Raw genomic sequence first — 24,397 nt, 5'->3', positions numbered from 1 at the left:
TTCCATACTCGGCCCAACCCAATAATTTTAGGTCCAAATAATTAGGTGGGCCCAAGGATAATACAATCATGAACCACCAACCGATCCATGAGCTAAGCCATCAATCTTCAACAATAACAATGAATAATTTAACCGATAATGTTAGGAATATCAAAATTTTTAAACCAAATTTACAAATCAAATAATGTAGCTGTTAATGATTAAATTATTACTTAACCTTTCTATTGGTGGTCTCCCTAACATTACCCTAATTTAAAATACATCTTCAAATAAAAATGTGCCTCTTTAATATTCAACTATTTAAGCTACTTAATACTACGGTCTGATGATATTTATCTTCACTTGGAACTGAGAGGTCTTAGGTTCGAATCTCGTGAATGGCAAATTCGATACCAAATTAGGTTGCCCATTGTGTGCTTTAGCCGAACTCCCTATCTTCCTAGTGTAAAAATATCGATGTACTAAAAAAAAAAAATATTGAGCAATTTGATAACATGTTCAATTTTCAACAAGATACATATTAGTTGCCATTAGATATAATTTAATTAAAAAGAAATCAATAAAGGTTTGATTGTCGAACTATCATTGCTAGGAACAGTGAAAGAAAAAAGCAATATCTTGTAGTGTTGAGCTACTATTGTATGCTACTTTATTCACACGTAAAATGATAGAAAGAATTTTAGAATCTCTTGTTAAGGAAAATGGTCCATGAGCAAGTAAGCAGATGACTCTGTTATCCATTGGTTAATTGTTGGCACCTACGACCTGAAAAAATTAGACACACTCGCTTATGGAGGATTGAGCAACTAGTGCCTTTTTAAAAGAGATTGTTTCCAAATATTCTTATCTCTTGAAACATGTGGGACACTCTTTTTTCCTTAGACCGGGTTGAAATACCTGGCAAGGTTTTTATCGAGGCCCATGTATGCACATTATCCCAATCATCCAGCTGTGAAAATGCAGACCGTCCATCGGTATCCAATTCAATTAATTAATCATTCGCTAATTAAGAAAAAAAAAAAAATAAAAATAAATCCTAACCACAAATAAAATCCCCTTATCAAGTCAGTCTTATCCTTTAGTTATCGCTAATAGCTTCAGTCACCATCACAAAAAAGTCAATTTGTTTTTCCAAAATTGGAAATTTTAAACACACCGTTGATCTAAAACAGGTTCAATCTCCACCGTTCACATACGGTGCCAATTCATGGAATGAACAAGTGGGACCCAAGCCCATTGGGATAATATTATTTACGTCAAAGTACGTGTTACAATTTGTGATAGGATTTTCTTCGCTTAGGTTTAAAATTCAATTCTCATAAAATGTGAATTTGAAATTTTGAACTACATTAAGTATAAATAATATTATTTGTTCAAAAAAGAAAAAAAATGATTTGAACAAAGTCGTGTTAATTGAATCGTCGTCGTCATGCAACGAAATTGTAGAGTCATAATTTTAACCCCAACCCTAATCTAACAAGAGGGAAAGTAGCGTGTATACCCTGAGGCTGTTCTTTTTTCGCGGCGAGCGGTCCACGTCGGCGAGGCGGTACTCGTGCAAAATCCAATTGGTCTTTTCGTCACGAGGGGCTTTTCCAGCATAAAACACTAGAGCTTTCTTAATGCCCAATGATTTCGGATGCCCAATAGGCTTATCGACACCGGTCGCCTTCCAGTAACCGCTTCCGGCCGCTCGATTCGGCCTTGAACTGTTCGGGTACTTCCGGTCCCTTGGCGAAAAGAAATACCACTCTTTCTCCCCGTACAACGCCAAACCTGCAATACAAAATTTAAATTAATAAATATTATTTAGAAAAGAAGAAAAAGAAATCTATGAAAATTTGGAAAAGATTCCTAAAATTCAGGGGATAATTACCTGGGAGCTCCCGAGGGTCGTATTTGTAGAGGTCAATTTCGCCAATGATCAGGACAGATATTGGCTGCGACGCACATTTCTGGCAGAGGTAGTGCTTCACGAGCTCCTCGTCTGTTGAGTGGAACCTGAATCTTGGTGGTAGCTGGAAATCGACGGACGACATTTCAACCCTTGTCGTTCAATTTGAACGTTGTCGTTTGCTCTCACTCCTTCTCTCTCAGTCGTTACTCGCCCTCTGTGCTAAGCAAGCTATAGTTGAAACTTGAAAGTTGAAATGCGAGTGAAAGAGGCGAATATATAGGGCGAAAATAGGGGAAGGGAAGGACACGTCGCAGAAGGTAGGGGGTTGACGGTTCCAAAATCCACGTGGGCTATAACCTTTGTGGGCAGTCGTAGCGGACAGGTTTTTGGGGCATTTTGCTGATCGCAGCTGGACACGTGTCAGTAATGGAAGTGCGATGTGTCGTGGTGGTAGAAGATTATGGAGTTGCAATGTAGTCATTGCTTACACCACTTCTTTTTTTTTTTTGGGGGGGGGGGGGGGTATGCAAGTAGGTCTGGGTCGGGTTTGCCAGGGATCTAAGTTCGTTCGGCGGGTCAATGAGCTAGTGCGCTGAAGTGTACACGTTAATGCTGTCGTGGTTACAGGTTATTTTGATTATTAGGATTTGATAATTCTTGCTTGAGAAAATTATTAAACAGGAAATTAGAGGAAATGGTAGAAAAAATGATTGAATTTCCTTTTTGGCTGGAAATAAATTGGGCATTGTTATCTCCTGGGGATATTAATATTTCTGTTTTGCTGGCGCACCTTAGGCAACCCCCTAGTGTGCCTAGGTGCTCGCTTAGAGCCTTATAGGTTGCAAATCTCACTTTAGATATAATCAATCTTCTATAACGACATGATTACCCAAAAAAAAAAAAACTTCTATAATCACATCATTTGATTTGCAAACTTGATTTAAAAAATTTGATCTCCCTAAATGTTGATAAGATCTTCTCCTTTGGGTCATACTCAAGCTATGCAATTTCCAAAGTCGAATGAAAAGTTTACAAACACATCTTGTTGAATAATGAGAAAAATCCTATGTCCGTCATTTACAAATTTGTAGTAAATGATTTGATTTCTAATTGTACTGACATCTTTCGTAATAAAATTATGAAATATATGGTTAACTTGAAAACAATATTAGTGTTATAAGTAGGGTGGACTCATGACCCGTTTTATGAAGGTTTGATCTTATGATCGTCCCTTGACTCGACATGTTTGTTGGACTAAGCTCGGAGACTAAGAGACATTCATGAACACTTAAGAGAAAGATGGGCAATGCATCGACTCGTTGATCATGAAGTAAACCCCTAAACCATTGATGTACTTAAAAAACTTTCATAAGCTTATAAAGTGCGAATTCACGATCGCACCCGACCAGACTTGTTGAGGCCTTGTTGAGCATACTTTGAACCACGCCCTACGTTGTCCAGTTAGATCAAATTTTCTAACTTCACTAAACTTAAAATAAATAAAAAAATCATTTAAAGTGCTTTTCTATGTTGAAGCATTGACAGCTCTGCATTGCAATGTCTAACTTGAGCATCAACATCAAACATATCAAATGTTTAACTTTGTCGTAAAATCTTTCATCATTTAAAAAAAAAAAAAAAAAAGAAGTTTTGGTATTCATTCATCACAGAAAATAAACATTTTGATTAAGCTTAGGATTATTCAATAAATATTGTGCATTGTAAAGTCCAATACGACCACGTGTTAATAAGTTAACAAGTTACGAGGGAGGGACCATCAAAGCTAGTTCCAAGTAGGGGGCAAACACTACTAAAAAAAAAAAAAAAAAACACTGAAACAGCCGGATCATGTTATTCCCACCCTCACTTTCTCTGGTTCCTCAAATAGCTTTTTGCTAAAAGGTGATGCCAGATACAACAAATTTTTAAACCATCCTTTGTCAATCATATTTTGAACAAAAAAAATCTTTTGTTGATCAGAATCCCTCTTAAATCGTAAAAAAAGAGTTCAACCATCCACCGGCACATTAGGTGGACTACAAAAGATAGTCTAATTAAAAATTTAGTTTTCCTAACATTGTCCCGTGCGATTTGAGTATTTTATAATTTATTTTTGGGTCCAAAAAACAGAAGATTTGATTGAATGAGAAGAAGCCCAATACAAGTTGCAACAAACAAGCCCAATAAAGATTGAGCATAGCCCAAAACCCATTGAAAAAATATAAAATAAAATAAAAACCCTTACCTCTACCCTGCAGAGTGCAAACCCAGAAAGCAACTGCAGCCGTTGCCGCCGTTACCACCTTGCCAGCAGCCACAGTAGTTGCCTTAAAAAAAAAAAAAAAAAATAAAATAAAATCGAACTCCGTGTTGGATACAACGAATGTATCGCTGCAATTATCAACCAAATTTCGCTATTGAAACGACCGCACCAGGAGAGAGCCGCATATATGAGCCACCATCACATGCCCTTGTAGATTGGACTAATGTCCCGATCGTTGTTTGATGAACTTATAAATTCTAGAACTTGAGTTATTAAAAACAAAATCTAATATATTGTGTCTTACAAGTCTCATCTAATCCTAATGTCGAGCGGTCTTAAATTGGTCATCTATTTGCAACTTGCAGCCTCAATAGATCGTAACCTTCCCCATGCGATATGCAAAGTTTTTACAAAATTATTTCAGTTGACAAAATATGTGTGTGTGTATATATATATATATATATATAAAGTAAATCCTATAATCTTTTATTTCTTCATTCATTACCAAATTCCAACTAATTACATAGAACTGAGAACATAAATCTTGTACAATTACACTTCACAATCAAACCCAGTAAATAAATGAAATGCAGAAACCCTAATTAATTATAAAATCATGGTCTTGGACGATGAGGATGGTGATCAAACTTGTGTGCTGCAAATAGGGCAACTCTTTTTAATCTGAAGCCACTGGCTTATACACTCCCAATGATAAGGGTGTCCACAGGACAATGCAGCTAGTGATTCACCATCGTCATACTCGAGCTGACAAACCACGCATCGATCGATGCTAGTCTTGCTCTGACCGACCGCTAATTCGCACGTGTAGGGATGCAAACATGCAGAAATCTCACTGCTGGGAAGTCCTCTTTTTTCTTCCCCTATGAATTCTCCAAGTGCTAACAATTCCTCATAAGTTAGTTCATCCACGTCCAAATCATCCGTTTCTTGATCACTGCTGCTACTGCTTGTGCCAATTTCTTCGTCCTCAAGAAACCTGAAATCATCAGCATCAAATTCTCGGCTTTCAAGGAAAGCAGCAACGTCTGGGTCGTAGTTTTCACTAGAGGACGAAGAAGCATCATCAATTTCAGCGTCGTCTTCTTCACTATCGCTTTCTATGGTTTCAAGCATGGTGTAGGCCTGCTCTTGCTCTTGCATAGCCAGGGCAAGAATGAAATCTGCGCTCACTTGGATGAGTTCGGTGAAAGGGATCCTCCCAGAAGATTGTTCGGCTTGATCTTCTTCTCTGTTCATCGAAAGCTACGATCAATCTCTTCCAGAAGCAGAGTGTCAAAACCGGATTCATTCGAGATATATGAGGGAAAATAATTGGACTATTTTTGTGAGGTTTCTTGCGAGAAAAGGCAGCTTTCATTGAAAGCAATGGGAAACCTATTCCTCATGGATTTAAGCATTCCAGATTCCTAGTTCAAAGACGTGTGCTAAAGAAAATGATGTCCCATAAGTTACAACCTCTTATTCCAAAATTTTGGGCTCCTAGATTGTGACTTGTGCCCTACGCAAAGACAATACTCTTGTCAGCTTGTTCATAAACACATCCAGGGCCCCCAGAATACTTAGTATGAGGTTAGCCACAGAGAGCAGATGATTAGTTGAACGTTTTTAATCATAAAGAGATTTTCTGTTTCTAAAGACTAACACGACTCCCATAGTAGAAGAATAAGCGATCGGACCGAAAACTGCTTTTTCGGTGTCATCTTTTGTTTTTGCTTAAGAAATTCCGTGAGAATACCCTTGTGTTCTTAGTTTCATGGATGATTCAAGGTTTCTTCATGTCTACTTATGTGAAACGGGAGGAAGGAGAGAAATCAATCTAATTAAAAAATGTTCAGGCATTGTTGTACATAATGTAATGTAACATGAGATCCACATACCTTTTTTTTATTTTTTATTTTATTTTTATTCAGTACGTGTGTTAGTAATAGTAAGAAAGCAAGGAATCAAGTTGTTACGATATTCCTTGTAAGTAAACATGTCAAAAGAATTGAACAAAAACAAAAGGTCAAAAGAATTCAACCAACCCATATGGGTCTGTATAGCAGTAATAATTTTCGTGTAAAATTCAACCCATTCGTCACATTCTTAATCCACAAAAAGATCGAGCTTATTCCCAAATATCACTTCAAGACTATCAAGAACCTTGTAGCTCAATCTGTCAAGAGCTTTCACCCTCAGCGCCCAAGTTCCAAGTTCGATTCCCTCCCCCACTCTCCCAATGTCTCGTTTATATCCAAAAAAAAAAAAAAAAAAATACCGACCTTATCCAGTAACCTTAAGCACATCAGTGGGTTTATCCAACTCTTTGTCAAAACGCAAGAATTTGGTTAATAGCATGTCTTTCACCATAACACCACATCTAGATGTCCATTATTCACAGGCGAAAGACTTTTTAAGAGCACGAAACAACTGAACACGAGAGTAACATCACATGTTTCCAAATGCGCAACGTTAATAAATTCAAGATAAAGTTTAGAAACAGCAAATACATCAGGATAAACTCAAAACCTGTTTAGAAACATTAATGAGCATACCAACTGATTACCTTAAAAGCATATTTGAATTCCCAACATTTTCTCAAAGTGACCTAATTTAAATCAAATGATCCCACTGTATATAATCGTCAAATTACATTAAATCTAAACATAACAAGGGGCCTATGATCGCCAAGAAAGCTTATGTCTGCTAATTCACGTCAAAGCTACATAAACACCCAAGGAAAAGATGCAGCCTGAACGAAACATAGGCTCACAAAAAGGCATGCTGCAATGTCAGTCCATTCTTCCCTTCAAGATCTTCTCCTGCACTTCAGTTGGTGTTCTGCAGAAAAATAATTATACGTGTTGAAACAGGGAGTGTTACTTCTCACATAAATGGAGGGAATTAAATGACCCTCACAAATCTTAGTACTGTGAAGTCATAACATAGGGAGAATAAGTATCTAACGAAGAAGATGACGGAAAAATCAACCACAATGGATTGAGAATTCAGACCACCAAAGAAATTGATGCCTGAGATTCCCAGTTACGGAATTAGGTTTAATGTAAGCTCCTTTTCATCACCAATATGATAACTAATTGAAATGTTATGGTAAGAGCAGACACTCGTCGTGAGAATGTAGCTTTAGCCTTCAGGACAAACAACATTCCTGGATTTACACATACCATGAATCATATTATGTAAAGCACAATGTTACAGTATTTCATAATTATTTCCCTGATATCGTGTTCAGCTGATATCAAGTATATATAGCTACTTGCTTTATTTGGCAGCCAACAAGATGGAGGAAATGAATTTGGAATCCTATATCAGTTTATTAACTATCAAGTATGAAGGAAAAAAGGAACAATAGAGTCTTTTATTGCTTCAAGATCCATTCTCTCTCTCTCTCTCTCTCTCTCTCTATGTACATGCATCTTCATGCGTAATAAGAATATCTGAGTAAGTAAAGAGAACAAAAGGCTTACACGACAAAGACGTGGCCTCCCCAACCACTCAGACAGTCTCGATCTACTGATGAAAGTAATGCTTGAGAGACAGTCTCAAACAATTCCTCTGGTTCCTGAGTGACAATTAGTAGACGCACTGCTGTTAGAGCTGTTCTCATTAGTAAAAAATATAATAAAGGAGCTGGCCATTTTAATGATACTAGGAGTAAATATTATCACAATGATCTAACTAATCAGACGGCAATAAATTTTCAGCCCCACAGAATCCTGTAAACGATTATTGAAGTTCAGTTGGCAACGGAGCCCACTGTTTATCTCTATGTATGCTTTTTGTTTATGTAGCAGTTGGCTGCCGACATGATAAAGAGAAAAATAAGTACAATTGATACATAGTATATCTCTCAGTTTCCCTTTAATTATATTGCCCCTTCCCCTACTCCTTTCAGTAGTAGCAACACACACGTAAAGAAAGGTGCAACTAATTGGAGATCTCTCAGCTTGTTTTTATCTTGATTTCAATAGCCACATTCTCGGCAACAACACATCTCTACAATTAAATATGAATCACAATGGCCTGAGACAGTTTGTGCTTGAATGTTCACTACATATGGGAGACATGATTCAACAGAATATCTAGAGCACCTAAAACTGAATATCTCATATCTGAAAAAGTATATATAAGCAGATCAAATAAAAAATATTGACAGGCCCATTGAAAAGCTAGTGCAAATTGAATAGAGAAACTAACCATATCAGGCTTGAACATTGCCTCACAAGCACCATAAAGGGACTCCGATGCAGTACCAGCAACAACGAAGTCTTTAGCCAGTTCCCTGCATATATGGAACACAAATAACATCACTACAAGAAGTAAAACCACAAAGACACATATGTAAACACATAAACATAATAGGAGTAAGCAAGCATGAATATTTATCCTATAGGAAGATGAAGAAACAATTTCAAAGTCCTTAGCACCTGGGCAGCTAAAAAATTGAGAGAAAGTCAGAAAAGAACACGAATGAGAGAAGAAAAGTAACTTACTTGGCTCCAATTGAATCCATAGTGCATATGAATGGTCTGTCTTCATCACTTAACCCAGCAATTACAGGCTGAGTGAAGTAGGGACCAAACCTAAATCACAAAATAGAAGTCAACCCTTAGAGTTCCTCATGACATTAAGCTAAAATAATCAATACCCATTAAATCTCCCAAGCATGTACAAGAAAAGGGGTCAAATATGAGCAAATTCCAAACCTTTTCTCATACAGAATAGCGGAAACAAGGCTGGCAAAAGTCTCCGGCTTCATATCCCTCTCTTCCCGAAGCTGGTACAGCTTGTGCCGAAACATGAGCCTCTGATACCTTAAAGTTCAAACCAAAAATCCCCAAAAATCACACAAAAGAAAGCAAAAAAGCGAGAGACAGAGAGACAGAGCGAGAGAGAGAGGTACAGAGTCTGAGCGTCGGTGGCAAGGCCGGAGAGGCCGATGAAGAGCCTATCGTGGACTTGGCTAATCCTCTTGAAGTCGGTGGCGACGGTCTGGAGCTGAACACCGAGGCGGCGATCGCTGGCGATGGCGAAGCAGTTCTTCCCCACCATTGCGACCAGTGCACTCCCATTGTACTCGGTGATCTGCAAAGACAAATTTTCAAAAACAAAAATAAAAATCCCCAATTGGAATTGGGTATTTACACAAAACCCTAATCGGCCTCTGTACGAGTAAAGAATCAAGCTTGCTTCTTCAACTTACCGACATCGGAGAATTAGGGTCTTCCAATAAACCGAATCGAAATCCAATTGCTTTCACTGACGACTGAGAGAGAGAGATCGTTTCGTTCGTGCAAATGCTTTCTACACAAGAATAAATTATAGGTCGATTGATTTCTTCGGCGTCACTCCAGCTCTTCCTTCCAGTGTTCCTTTCTTTTCTTTTTTATTTTATTTTATTTTATTTCAGTTGTTTGTGTTGGGCCAAAATTATAGATGTGGGATGGGCCAATCTCTTAGATCAAACTTTTTTAGACTAGGCTAGATGAGGCCCTAACAAATCAAATTATTTACATTTTTTTGATAAACGATATTATTTACACTACTAGGATTGTAGTATAATCTCTAAATTTGAGATATTTTACAATTTTATGTGAAATTTGGTTAAGTGTACAAATTAATTTAATGTTATGTTGTCATAAAATATTTTTGTGAACATTTTAACAAAAAAATATTCAAATTCTGACACAAAATTTTTTTCTTCCTAAAAACGTAAGTGCATACAAATTTAAGTATTAAATTAATTAAAAAAAATACAATATTGAATAGTTAAAGTAAGTACATTAGCTTACTATTAATTAAAAAAACAGAGCTTTCATGAAAAGGGTTTAGGCTAAGTTTATTTTAATAAAAAAACCATACTATAACTTTATTTAATAAAAAAATTAAATATTAATGAAAAACCCTTAAATTTTAACAAAAAAAGACAAAAGAACCTAACTTTTAATGAAAATGATACAATTTTAACATAAAAAAATTAAAAAAAAAAAAAGACCTGACGCCCTAGACACGTGTGTCCATCACATACACTGTTTATGAAATTGAACATTATTTATGAAACTGAACGGTACTACACTATTTATTGGTCCAGTCTTATAAATACTTCCTAGTTCTTGGTCATGTTTCATAAACAGTGTCTAGTTATTGGGTCCAGTTTTATAAATAGTGTATAGTAATTAGTACAGTTTCATAAATAATGTCTCTTTCTTGGTTCGGTTTCATAAATAGTGCTTAGTTATTGGTCCACTTTCATAAATAGTGTCTAGTTCTTGGTCATGTTTCATAAATAGTGTGTAGTTCTTGGTCCAGTGTCATAAATAATGTCTAGTTCTTGGTCATGTATCATAAATAGTGCCTAGTTATTGGGTCCAGTTTCATAAATAGTGTATAGCAGTTGGTACAGTTTCATAAATAATGCCTAGTTATTGGTCCACTTTCATAAATAATGCCTAGTTCTTGGTCATGTTTCATAAATATTGTGTAGTTATTGGTCCAGTTTTATAAATAGTGTATAGTCTAGTTTCATAAATAGTTTCCACCTATTGGTTTAGTTTTAGAAATAATGTCTAATTCTTGGTTTCGTTTCATAAATAGTGTTTACTTATTGGTACAGTTTCATAAACAATGTTTACTTATTAGTCCAGTTTTATAAATAGTGTCTACCTATTGGTAAAGTTTTATAAAATGTCTAATTCTTAGTTCAGTTTCATAAGGTTTGAAATTTAGACCATTTTTGGTCCAACACTTATTGCGCTGAAAATGATGAACCCAGAAGTGATCCTTTAGATGAAAACCTTGAGAATATTATGTTCTCAGTAATTATATATAAAAAGCTGTTTTCAATTACCAAATTAAAATTCCCTCACATTTTTGCTTAAATACCTACAATAATTAAATGTAGCTCTACATCCAATTTCTTGAGCTTTGGTGTTGACACACCTCGGCCGAAATCAAGGCGTGCTGGCCGTCACGTGAGGGTGACGTAGCTATGTGCACAGTGTGGAAGTAAAAGATAATAATAAAAGTACGAATAAATAAAAACCAAACTACTAAGTAAGCTAGTTAAGGTAACACACTAATGTGAGACTACGTGTAATAAACATAATCAGAGCACAGAAAGCCTAAGTGCAGTCCAGAAGAACGAACACTAACTAAACACACCCAGAGGTGGTCCTACACTGGTGATAATCTGTCATATATGCCGTGGATTCCTCGTAAGCCACCAAAAGAGCAATCCAAACTAGAACTTGGAGGGGTGCAAAACAGAAAGTGTGAGTGGGTAAAAACAAAGCTTTTCAAAATCATTTCATTAGCAAAAGTTCTAACCCCTCGCAGTAAAACCTGTATACTTTCCCAGAAAATAGAATATACACATATATCGAAAATATGTTCAGAAATATGCCATGTCGAATGCCTCAACATAAAATAAAGGTAACTAGGTAATGTCAATCAATGTAAATAACATGTCAGCCGGAGTCACTTAACGTGACCTATATGGCTGAATCTAGAGCTCAAATCCTCAACTCACTAACTATACCTGCACACGAGTCGGAACCACCTAAAGTGGTTTGTACGACAGGACTGGGTGTAAATAAATACGCTCAAGTGCTACGATCACGTGAAGACTAGGCGAATAATCGCGGGTCACCTATGAGTCGGAACCACTTATAGTGGTCTGTACAACAAGACTGTGCACCTAACTTGGATCCAAGATGAGCGTGTGGTGCGGGAGGTGAACATCACGTGAAGGACTGTGCCCTACTCTGGGTGGGAGTACTAACATCGGGGGTGCAGGTTATGAGCTCTCTATGCATATCACATAACTACAACGTCACAACCATAAACTATAACTTACTTGTGCATCTGCAGCATTAAACATACATATATGCAACTACTCATGCATAAATAGGCACAAACTAAGCATGGCATTTTAGAACATAATAACATTCTAATAAGTTTTTGGGAAAAACCATAAGTATATAGGTATTTATGGAAAACCAAAAGCCCACTCACTGATATGTGGAAGGGTCGTAACCCGCTTGCCTCGAGTGACTGCGCTCGTCCTCAGGATGAGTCTTACCTATATGCGAAACAACTATAAAAACGTCAATTTAAAGTACATAACCAAAACTAGATAATAACTTCTCATACAATGCTCAAATGGGATGTTTGGATATACCAACGCGATCTACTCAACCTCACGAACATTCCCATATTTTTAAAATAATTTTCGGACCACCCATGCGCCGCCACACGCCGACCAAGGCATGGCCAGACGCATCGGCCACACGCGGGCACGTGCCTGACACACGTGTGGTAACCCTAACGGCGTTAGGGAATATTCCATCCAAAAATGGAATATACTGTTATATATACCTGACGCCGTTAGTAATGCTGTTAGTATATTCCGTCAAAGTTGACGGAATATTCCTTGTCTTCTCTAGTGAGTCTCGCCGGCCGCCGCCGTCCGCCGTTGTTAGCCCCACTGTCTGCAACTCGAATTTTAGCCAAAAATTGGAAAATTTTCACAACTTCATATCTTCTTCATTTCTCAACCAAATTCCATGAAATTGGTACCAAAATGAAGCTTACAAGTAGAACAAAACCTTACCACTTTCAAGCCCTGAAATTCACGGAATCTCGTCAGAGAAACCTTGCAAAAATCCGGCCAACCTTAGAACTTGCTATCCCGATGTCCAAAATCCTTCAAACTTGTTCCCCGAGTTTCGTGAGAGTATTCTAAAGCTCCCTAAGACCTTAAAATCCACTGAAACCTTTGAAATGATTAGTGCATGAACAGTACATAAAAATTAGGTTCTCGGGTTGTAGGGTTTTCGAGGGTTTCAAGTTCTAAAAATGGTATGGATGAACTCAAGAGCTTGCAAAGAGTTCGAATCTTACCTTCTAGATGTTGATCCGTGCGTGAAAGGTTGGTTTTGAAGTTCATCCGTACACTTGCAAAGGAAAATAGAATGAAGTCTGAGAGAGAAGAGAGAGAGAGTCACAGGAGTGTGTGGTATGAGTGTGTATGTGTCATGTAGAGTCAACCACCAAAAACAACAAAACAACAACCCAAAAGGACAAATACCCACCAAGGGCAAAATCATCATTTCACACCTACTGTACAAATAATGCGGGACGGGCTGTCACAGGTGTTATCTTGGAGAAATTTTTCCTTGTGTCCGTAACACGAGTGGTACACCATGTGTTATTATGTAAGTGGCTGGAAATTTTATTTTTTATGTTATTAAATTTTTTAAAACAAGAATCTCATAACTTATATAGAGACATGTGATGTACCACCCCATATTTTGGGCACTTTGAAAAATCTTTCGTCATCTTGACTACGATTGGGAAACAACATGACATATCCCGACCCGAAATGTCCACCTGGACTCCAAATCGAGATGTGCTGGCCACACCAGGAAGGTCACAAAGCCATAAAGTGTAGTGATGTGGAAAGTGCGAATAAATTTAAACCTAAAAGTGCCTAAATGGAAGAGTGCGCATGTGAGAGGGAATGAACCCCTTTCACACGTGATGTCAGAGTATAAGTAAGGTACAGTAAAAGTAGAATGACAATACGGTAATCTTCTATTCCAACATTTGCCAAGAATACTCGTCGACACGAATGCTCAACCACTAAAACTTGGAGGGGCAAAAAAAAAACAAGGGTGAGTGGGCCTTAAAATAAAGCTTTGTAAACACCATTTTGAAAACGTATAACCCCTCGCCATATAACAAGTATAGTTTCCAAATATAACATACTACGTATAGTATGAAAGTACTTACCATAGCCAACAATATCTTAAGAATGCAATACGTCACAAACTTTCATAAATAAACACATGATGTTCGTAATCACATAATCTTGCATAAGCAAACATATCATATCGAGTTCTCATCGACATATGTTGACACACGAGTTCATGCAGAGATATTCTGACATGAACAGGATTGAGTGTAATAATGATTTACGCTATAGTACTACAATGACGTGAAGACTGACATTATGCGTATCATATATGAGTCCTAATTGCGTATAGCAATCTAGGACAGGATTGGCACCTACAATGGATCCAAAGTGAGTGTGCGGTGTGATGTGAACATACACGTGAAGCCTGGCTTTGGCTTGGGCGAGTACTAACACCAATGTAGCACATGATGAGCAGATAACGTAAATAAACTCATACAACGGTAAATCGATAATTCTTGTCGACATAATACTATTCAGTACTGCAAATATAATTAAGGCATCCCGTAATAATATGCATACCCATGCTTCCCGTAGGATTCATAATGATCTCATAATTTTCATCATTGCGACAATTCTTATAACGTCAATTTAATTATGGCATCACTTAGAAAATGCATTAGTAATATATGTATGGAAACTCGAATAATATATATACTATACAAAAGAAAAGATCTAGTCATATATATTTGCGAGGTCGCAACTGTTTGAACTAGGAAAGCACAGAATCTTCGATAGTAATCACACCTAAGCATAATATTGGGACCCGTTAGTAAAACTCAACTAAAATAATTAAATTTGGGAAATAGAGTGCGAATTTGGAATTAGGGCGTTGAAATACGCTAAGAAGGGTCCTGAGCAATTTTTGTAAAAAGTCAACGGTCAACCCTAAAAAGTCAATTGAGCCGCCCTAGCGTTCAACTACGTTAAAACTTTGGGATTTCGCTAAATGGATGCCAAAAAGGGACTTGGGATGTCGAAATTAGCCTAGGAAGGTTTTTGAGAAAATTTCGAAAAAGTCAACAAAAATCAACTAACAATCAACAGTTAACTTTAACGGAATATTCTATCCTTACACGAAATATTCTATTAAAGTTATATGGAAAGTTAACAGAATATTCCCTTCAAATTCCTAAATGGGTTCGAGTCGGTCGGTTTTGATCCAGGCTTGGATTCGGGTTTGGGCTTAGGGCTTTCTCTTTTTTATTTTATTTTATTTTTTTATTTTTTTTATTTAGGGTCTGGTCGACCAGATCTCAGGTTATGCGTTAGCCAGAAACTGGGAAAATTTTCTCGAGCTTTGATCGAGCTCAAATCTCCACTATTTTTAGTAATCTAAATATCAAATTGAAGCTAAGGGAAATGTGGACAAGGTTTTACATGGCCAGAAAGTGATGAAAAAAGATTGCGACTCACGGGTCCTTTGTCGGAAACTGGGGAGTGTTTCCCTTGAGTTGATTTATATGTAAAACCTACCTAACTTGCATGTAAGCTCAAAATAGAGCTAAAAATCGAAAACTAAAAGAAAATGGAGTGGTGCGAGTCCTTACCGAGGTCGAGAAGTGAAGGGGATCGATGGATTCTCGTCGGCGTCTTTGTGCAGCGAGCATAGAGATAGAGTGTCCAATTTTGAAAAGAGGATGAAAGGGGAAGGTGCACGATGAGGTGGTCGTCGTTGGTGGCGGTGGAGCTCGCCGGAGCGGCGATGGTGTGCTGGGTCTCGGCGCCATTGTTTGTAGAGAAAAGAGCTGAAAGAGATAAGAGGGAGAAGAGGTCAGGTGGCAGCAAGAGAGAAGGTGAGTGAAGAGAGAGAGATTAAGGAGTGTTGGGAGAAAGGAAATGTGGCAAGAAGAGAGTAGAGAGTTTGTATGTGTCACATCCCAGCCCGGGGTCCACCACATCCCAGGACCGTTCCACCATTGTAGCACAATATTGTCCGCTTTGGGCCCCAACCATGCCCTCACGGTTTTGTTTCTGGGAACTCACACGAGAATTTCCCAGTGGGTCACCCATCATGGGAGTGCTCTCATGCGCTACTCGCTTAACTTCGGAGTTCCGATGAACTCCGAAGCTATTGAGCTCCCAAAATGCCTCGTGCTAGGTAGAGATAGGAATATACATATAAGGCTTACATGATCCACACCCCTGGGCAATGTGAGATGTTACAATCCACCCCCCTTAGGAGCCCGACGTCCTCGTTGGCACACCACGGCCAGGGTTAGGCTCTGATACCAAATTGTCACATCTCGGCCCGGGGTCCACCACATCCCGGGCTCGTTTCACCACCGTAGCACAATATTATCCGCTTTGGGCCCCTACCACACCCTCACGATTTTTTTTCTGGGAACTCACACGAGAACTTCCCAGTGGGTCACCCATCCTGGGATTGCTCTCGCACAAATTCGCTTAACTTTGGAGTTCTGATAGAACCCGAAGCCAGTAAGCTCCCATAAGGCCTCGTGCTAGGTAGGGATGGAAATATACATATAAGGATCACTCATTTGAGCGATGTGGGTGATGTGGGATCTTATAGTATGGTGTAGGCCCCACAGGCCAAAAATTAAAATATTAAAAATATCCAATAAGAAAATATTAAAATAATAATTATGAAGAATATATAAAATATAAAATAGTAATTTTTTATAATAGTATTTTTCGGGTTCATAGTTTTGTAAAACCTCCATCGTAACCGATTTCGATTCCGCTTACGCCTACACGTTCATACCTACAAGGACTTGGAGAATACGGTAAAATAATAGTTCATACACATCACGAAATGACAGTCAATGAAAGCCAACAATCTCGCCTCTAGGGGCATTTTTGTCAATTCACTCTTTTAAAATTAATAAAATCATAAAATTAGGGACGGGTTGTTGCACAACACCACAAAAAATAAAACTGAAAAATGTAATTTGATTTGAAGTTTTTTTCTTATTCTAAGCAAATAAATAAATAAATAAATTATTTTGCTTAATGATAGTTGACAACGGGAGAAAAAAAAGTTTGGCAAATGTGCAAAACTAAGTTAGTAGATGATTTTTGATTAAAATGCAAAGATTTGAAGCCATTTTCATTAGTTTTTCCTTAAAAAAAAATCATTGATTTAATACTAATGAGCAAATGTGCAAAACAACAGTCAAATGTGCTAAATAATTTTGCTAAATAATTGTGTAAATCAACAAATTTAAGGGAAGGTAGATTCACATGTGAAAAATAATTGTGCAAATCAGCAAATGGTAAAAGTCAAAATCAACAAATAAAAACAACAGTCAAATCAATTGTGCAATCAACAAATTTGTGGGTCCCTGTTTCAAATATAAGGTAGGTTTCACAATGTAAAAGTCAGATTTGTGAATAAAAAATTGAGTAAGTGCAGTACCTACTTGATCCTCAAATGTGAGGAAAATTATAAGGGCTCTACTATAGTGACTGTAGCTCCAGCCCATTGGAAGTCATAAAGTCCATAAATTTAAGTACATATAGTGGTAGAGAGTGGTAGGGACTCCATTGGATATACTCAGGGGGAAGGCGGTGTGGCTATGCTTCACAATGGACTAGCAATAATGTGGTTCAAATTCGCCTTTGACGAGAATCGAACATAGATATCTCACTTACAAATGAAAAGGAATACCATCACACCGTAGTACTAAGTGGCAAATTATTACTTCTAAATCTTTTTTGCAAATGTATGGAGTGGATATAAAAAAATAGCTATACTATACGGATATAATGGACATGTCTGAAAAGAAAGGAGGCTGCCAAAATACTACGCCTTATATGAACAATTTTATCAATTTTTCAAACAAAAGAAACCTCTTATCTCAAAATGCTTCAAGATTTCCTTTTACATGGCGCAATAATCATATTGAAAATAGTAGAATTTACGAAGATTTGATCAACGTATTGCTAATTCATACTGGCTTAATGAGTACTCTGATTACAATCTTCATAATTACCCAATATTTGGTTCAGATTATAGACCTATTCTCTTAACCTACAACTTGAATAATAATACTAAGAATAAGTATCCTTTTGATTTGAAGTTATGTGGCTTCTCCATCATGAGTTTAAGGATTTTGTCAGAAATGTTTGGCAGTGCAATGGGGTATCTACCCATATTGATAATTTTAGGGTGTGTGCAGAGACTTTCAAGTACCTAGTTAAAGAATGAAATAGAACAACTTTTGGTAACTTAATGAATTGTAAGGAGAAAATCCCTAGTGCTCTTGTTGAGGTTCAATAAACTATTGTGAAGAATAAAATTGTAGACTCGGAGATGGAATTGGAAAAAAAGGCTCAGTGAGGAGCTAAATACAATTCTAAAACAAGAGGAGACCATAGAGGCGCAGAAAGCCAAAGTAAATTAGCTGCAATTGGGTGGTAAGAATACAAGTTGCAACTTTTTTATTTTTATTTTTTACTATTTTATTATTTTTAAATTATTATTATTTTTTTATAAAAAAAGCGAAATGCTATTAGAAAGGTTGGGTTTTGGTGGAACTTGGGTGAGGGGCTTGAACATATTTTTATGTAGGATTTCAAACTGTAGTTTTCTTGTGATAACCCTTATGTCCTAGCTGATATTACCTCTATAGTTGATATTATTAACCCTTGTATTAACAATCACTACAATGACATTTTACTTAAGCCTGTTGAAGAGAGAAATTTGGGATGCAATTAAAAGTATTGGTCCGCATTTAAGGGTTCACCACTTTGATTATTCTTTAAAGTCTGAAAGACTGGATAATGCCAGAGAGTTTATTTTGAATGTTTTCCATATGTATTGCATGTCGTTTAGATTTGTAATTGAATATCAACTTTCCCATATTCTCCCCAAAATAGCCTCGTAGAGCGATCATAAAGCGCAATTAAATTGATCACCCGAACCTTGGTGAAAGCACCATGCTTTTGGTTTTTGCCTAGGGTTATGCAATCTTGTATGTAGCTATGTTGGTTCACCTGAGGTTTATTGCTACCTAACCTATTTTAGGCATTACAGTTGCAGTTGGTTACTGTACGACTTGATGCTTCATACTTGTGCATTTGGGTGTGCATTTTATATGCCAAATTACGTTGTCGCAACATACCAATATGGATCCTCATAAAAGGATGTGAATCTTTGTCAATCACGATTCTCCACCGCATAAGCTCTTTAGAGCCCTTGCAAGTGATCTATTTACCGCTCATTTTATGGATCGGCACGTTAATGAAATAGTCTTCCTACCGTTATGGGGAGATAAAAATGTCAACGTTCCTGAAAACGGAGTGAATTTTTTGGACGTTGGCCAATATGTCTCATCTCAATCCTTGTACTGCATAAGTATGATAAGCAAGTGCGATGTATTCTAACTTTCAGAATGTTGCTCCATATGCATTCCTCTAATTTAGCTAATGTGATGAGACCATATACCACCTGCAAACACCTGCAAGGATAGAAGTGCCTAACAAACATTGAGTCAACATCCTCGAAGGGTGTGTCACCCCTGAAGGACAGTTGACCACCTATTTTGAAGGACCTTGTATACTGGCGGATAACCAATCAATCTATCTTTGGCTTGAAGTGTAACAAATAACTCGATTGGTTGGGCTTACTTCCTCAGAATAGGAAGTACACAAAATGAAATGAATCGATATTGGATCACTGTGTCAATCATTTCTATCTCATGAAATTAATCCAGATTACTCCCAAGACTTGAAGTTTTTGGTCTAGTATATTAGTTTAGGTGAGATATGGAATTGGAATGAGATTATCACTGATGATGTTGAAGGAAGATTTGTGAAAAACATGTTTATTTAAGCAACATCAATAGCATGCAATTAACAATTAAAGGCGGAATCATGCTTGTATGCACTTAAAACAAAACATTTACCCATGAAATTCAAAGCCTAGTAGATAGGTGAACCAAGACTCAACTCAAAACAAAGTGAGTTGAGAAATCAATACCTTTGTAGATTCCTCTTTGCATAAGCAAAGGCTAATCACCCAAAGAGAGGGCCTTCATTCCTTGCATCTTAGATCCATGGATTTGGATGGATGAAAAGGTTTCTCCAAGTTCCCAAAATTGAGAACCTCTAATGATTCATCACCAAGGCATAATGAAGAAGAAATGAGTGACCTTGGAGGAGTTTGATTGCTAGATGATCCCTCCAAGGTGGCCGAAATTTTTGAGAGAAATGAGAGCTTGTGTTCTCATCCTTTCCCCAAAAATAACCCTTAGTAAATTTTAGGCTATAAAGTCCTTTATATAGTCCCTTCAAATAAGTGACCTAATGGACCAAAAGCCCTATTCTTTTACACATGGCCGGCCTATAGGTTTATTGGGCTTTCAAGCCCTTTGTTTTATTCAAGTTGTCATACAACTTGAGTTAATGGGCTTGACATTCAAATCCCATTGGGCCTTGCGGCCCAAAACTAACCCGAGGTCTTTAACGAACTTATTCGTTTGATTAATTAACATATTAATTAATCCTAGCCTTAGATAAATAATTAAACCATTTAATTATTCTTACTCATTGATGCGAACTAAGTAAGCACACAAATTAAAACCCTCTTGTGACAATTGTAGTAAAGATGCAAGTAGGGATCGTTTTAGACCGGGGATTAGGAGGGATTACTAAATCACTTGGAAACTGACTCAAAAACGTAAAACAAACGTTAAAAACACTAAACTAGACTCAAAGAATGCAAAGCTAAACAATAAAACACTAAAACAAATCAAAAGACTCAAAGAATACAAAACGCTTATAAACACCAACTAAGACACTTTCTAACTAAATTGGACACTAAAGTAAAGGGGGATTGAGGTTTTGACGAAATTAAACTAAATGCAACGAATGTAATTTAAAGGCAGAATGTAAAAATGAATGTGATGAAAATATGGATGAATGCTACCTAGAAGGTTCTTCTCCACACATGTTACACTTGCATACATTTTGATTTTCAGTTGGTCTTTCGATAAATTATGAAACTCAACGCCCCAAAATAACCGTGAATTGCACTAATTAACCCTCAGTTTTTCCACAAGTTATTAAGTTGGATGATTGCATACGACAACCCAAAACATTCCCTACAAGTTCCCTACATGAATTGCATAATAGAGATATAAGCAAGAATCATTAAGTTCTATGAAAAACATAAGCATTGACGAAGCATTCGTTACTATGAATTGCATGAAACTTATGCTAAGAATTCATTCAACGCGATCGTTTTCAAGCGACCTTCACTACTTGTGATTATAAGATTGTAACTATTAGGTGAAACTCCCTCATAATCTAGCATCATATTCATGCATGAAAACTAAGCGTGCACTCTCAATCAACATACACAAATAAGTTATCAATCAAATAGATGAACGAATTGAATCCACAACTTATGAAATTCCAACCAAAAGTAATCAATTCATATTGCAAGCATAAACATGGTTTCGAATCACCCCCTAGCTAACTAGGGGGATTTAGCCTCTCATATTCGCAAAAAGAGAAATACAATTGAATTTAAACATAAAGCACAAAGGATTGATTACACCTAGAACGCCCAACGAATCCACTTGACTTGGTGCACGTCGAAGCTCCTCTTTCCTCTTCTCCTTGCTGCGGCAGATTGGGTTTTTTGATGATTTTGGGTGAATTTCTGGGTTATAGATAGGTTTTATGGTGGTTTAATGGCTCGGCAATGGGTGTGGATGGTGTAGGAAGGCTTGTAAGGTAGCTGCAATGGGGGGAATGGCTGCGGCAATCTGGGAAAAGTGTGGAAGTGGCTGCGGCTGGATTAGAATTCTCCAAATGGTGCTGCGGCTGTTTGTGAAAAATGGGATAAAGCTGCGGCTGGAATTTATAAAATGGGAGATGGCTGCAATGTTTTGGGGAGTCACGGCTTATGGTGGAAAAAAATGGGAGAATGTGAGGAGTGACGGCTAGGGGTTTAAAACATATATCATTTCAGAAATAAACCCTAGCCTGTTTTTATTAACTAAAATAAATTCAAAGACTTCTAGAATTTAGGAAATAAAATCAGAAATTAAAGGGGGAAGATTAAAATGGTGCGGCTAGGGCCTTGGTTTTGTGTCCTAAAGCGCCTACAAGGACTTCAAAGTGGCTAGAAAATACGGACGTTTAAGATTAGGAAAGGTTACCAAAACGGGAAACTTAGGGTCAACTTTCCTAAAATAGGAAGCCTTGTTTGAGTAGGATTCTTCGTTTTGGTAAGAATTCATCGTTGGCGTAGTAATTCGTCGTTTCTTCAAGTCTTCAACTCATTCATTCCTCTTTCGCTCCAAAAGACTCCAATTTGCATCTTCTTGCACACTTTGGCCTTATAATCTGAAAATACACAAAAGTGGCCTTAAACACTGAAATAGATAAGTAAACACAACATAAATGCACGAGAACAAGCTAATTAAGTCGCATGAATATGCGCTTATCACTCATCTCCGTTGTTTCTTCAAACTCTACCTTACTCGGTGAACGATCCATTAGGTTCTTTTTAGCGAGGCAGTGGGCGATTAAAAATCTTTCTAATCGATTGTGAATTGAAACTTACTTTCAATTCTCCCGTTAGTGATAATACACTTTTAGGGCTTCCACAAACCATGGTTGACGCCTAGCAGCATGTCATGGTTACCCAAGCTAATCAGAAGAGGTGGAGAACCTATTCAGTTTAGGATTACAAATGCAATACGGTCTTTCTCTAATACAATACTCTTGACCACATTGTTTGGTTTGATAATTTATTCATGTCTACTATCCAATGTGAATCTTGTACTTATATGATTACCTTGAATGTGATCTGGAACGCATTCCAACATCTCATTCATACTCTGGCCAGAGATTCTAAATCATATCATAGAGTATTCTCCCTCAAACAGTTTGAAGGTTAGAGATCCCTTGTTGCGCATTCACTTGCCTCCATGGCTAAGTGGCTTAACCCCAACGATGCCATGGACACCCTCATGATGGAGTGACTTTGACATAATCAAAGATTAAGGACCTAACCACAAGACAACTGTGATGCCTCAGGTCAAAAGACTAATTTGCATTATCCCAACCATGAGTTCTCATGTGACATGAATATGAAAACTCTTCGTTGATCGTGTTCAGTGAACTCATTCTCTATTGAGCACCTACGTACTTGTCTTGATGTCACACACACCAATGACTCGAGACTAGTCACTCTCCCTGAGAGAAGACATAGCATGTACTGATCTTAACGGACTGTTAATGCCCAATTGACAATCCTATGATCAGGAACGTTTAGGATGTGTCAACGAAAGAATGGTCTCATGAATCTAACTTCTTTAGATCGCATTCTTCCAATCACATATTCCTTGGACTTATCATTTAAGCATATAACATTTATATGAGACGGCTCAAACAATAATGTTTGCCCTTAATATTAAACTAGATTAGTTTAACATGTGAAATGTCCATAAAGTATCATCATATGATTGGTTTTAGGGCACATTTCCAACAATCTCCCACTTGCACTAGAGCCAATCAGCTTAGTCATCAGTGATGATACCTCTTCTGTAGTCATTTCATAAATGGCTGAGTAGTAGGCCTAGACAATGGATATCTATATGTTATCCATAGAAGCAACCTTGAGAATAACGACGTCACCATTATACATGATTCTCAATCATGTGGTTCAGTCTCTCATTTGAGTTCGAACCTTGATGAGACCTTGATTCCCTGGCTTGAGCTATCGCCCCATTAGTGTCATACACTTTCTGGTTGGAACCGAATGGAGAGTTCATAAATGAACTTTCCTATCCAAACAACAATGTTGTAAGCTTCTATACGGCAATATATTTTGCATACATGATGGAACACATTAAAGTCATTACTTTTAACGTTTCCACCCAAATATCTCTTTAGTCATAATAAAGAGATATCTCATTATCACTTCATTCATAATGAAGAGATATTCTATGATGGATTACATTCATAATCTAATACATTTACGCTTCCATTACGTTACTCTAATTCTTCCTCATTCTTGAGGAATCCATCCTTAGTATTTCTTAAATACCTAAGGATTCACTTGACAGTTGCCATGGTTCTGATCCTGGGCTTGCACTGATATCATCTTGTACCGTTCTAGGTACAACTTATATCAATGTTTTCATACAATATGAAATACATAAATCACCTTTCTGCATATGCATAAAGGATTCTATTTACGCATTATTTCTTTGGGAGTCAAATGGTATATTCCCTTTGAGAAGAACAACTTCCTAGTCTCACTAGAATTGTCATTCTAATTGAAGTTTATTATCATATGAGAAACTTCCTAGCATCTTTTGTCTATTTTAGGGATTGATATAATCCAATTATATCTTGAAATCTATCATTATAGATTTCCATCCCATGTATATAGACTATGTCTCCCATATACATTCTATCATTATAGAATGTTTAAAGTCATAACTTTAACGATGAAGAATTCCTTTCATTTTCAAAATTA

The 24,397-nt window shown here is 37.1% G+C and overlaps 3 protein-coding genes across 3 annotated transcripts; all 3 read right to left on the bottom strand.

Annotated features, from left to right (window-relative positions):
• Positions 1-66: 66 nt before the first annotated feature.
• Positions 67-2,039, bottom strand: LOC103967525 (NAC domain-containing protein 2-like). The gene is made up of 3 exons (XM_009348996.2): positions 1,877-2,039; positions 1,502-1,776; positions 67-105 (listed from the first exon to the last, which is right to left on the bottom strand). The coding sequence occupies exons 1-3, from the start codon at positions 2,037-2,039 to the stop codon at positions 67-69; spliced, it is 477 nt and encodes a 158-aa protein (XP_009347271.2).
• A 2,586-nt stretch (positions 2,040-4,625) lies between these two features.
• LOC103938946 (E3 ubiquitin ligase BIG BROTHER-related-like) lies at positions 4,626-5,524 on the bottom strand. The gene has a single exon (XM_009348997.3). The coding sequence runs from the start codon at positions 5,415-5,417 to the stop codon at positions 4,803-4,805; it is 615 nt and encodes a 204-aa protein (XP_009347272.2). The 5' UTR covers positions 5,418-5,524; the 3' UTR covers positions 4,626-4,802.
• A 1,182-nt stretch (positions 5,525-6,706) lies between these two features.
• On the bottom strand, positions 6,707-9,547 carry LOC103967509 (proteasome subunit beta type-3-A). Its single transcript, XM_009380759.3, has 7 exons — positions 9,385-9,547; positions 9,085-9,266; positions 8,888-8,995; positions 8,675-8,764; positions 8,379-8,463; positions 7,649-7,743; positions 6,707-7,001 (listed from the first exon to the last, which is right to left on the bottom strand). Exons 1-7 carry the CDS (start codon positions 9,388-9,390, stop codon positions 6,953-6,955), a joined length of 615 nt encoding a protein of 204 aa, XP_009379034.1. The 5' UTR covers positions 9,391-9,547; the 3' UTR covers positions 6,707-6,952.
• Between the last annotated feature and the right edge of the window lie 14,850 nt (positions 9,548-24,397).

The sequence above is a fragment of a genome, unplaced genomic scaffold, assembly GCF_019419815.1.
Source record: "Pyrus x bretschneideri cultivar Hongxiangsu unplaced genomic scaffold, Pyrus_bretschneideri_v1 Contig100, whole genome shotgun sequence".
In the NCBI taxonomy this organism is placed as follows: Eukaryota; Viridiplantae; Streptophyta; class Magnoliopsida; order Rosales; family Rosaceae; genus Pyrus; species Pyrus x bretschneideri.
The sequence above is the reverse complement of the archived record's forward strand: the minus strand, read 5'-3'. Positions and strand labels throughout refer to the sequence as shown.

Coding starts and splice junctions, on each gene's coding strand:
- LOC103967525 (XM_009348996.2), bottom strand. CDS start 2,039: ATGTCGTCCGTCGATTTCCAGCTACCACCAAGATTCAGGTTCCACTCA. Junction 1,777..1,876: donor CGACCCTCGGGAGCTCCCAG/GTAATTATCCCC, acceptor TTTGTATTGCAG/GTTTGGCGTTGTACGGGGAG. Junction 106..1,501: donor GAAAAAAGAACAGCCTCAGG/GTATACACGCTA, acceptor TTATTGTTGAAG/ATTGATGGCTTAGCTCATGG.
- LOC103938946 (XM_009348997.3), bottom strand. CDS start 5,417: ATGAACAGAGAAGAAGATCAAGCCGAACAATCTTCTGGGAGGATCCCT.
- LOC103967509 (XM_009380759.3), bottom strand. Junction 8,996..9,084: donor GCCACCGACGCTCAGACTCT/GTACCTCTCTCT, acceptor TTGAACTTTAAG/GTATCAGAGGCTCATGTTTC. Junction 7,002..7,648: donor GGAGGCCACGTCTTTGTCGT/GTAAGCCTTTTG, acceptor ATTTTTCTGCAG/AACACCAACTGAAGTGCAGG.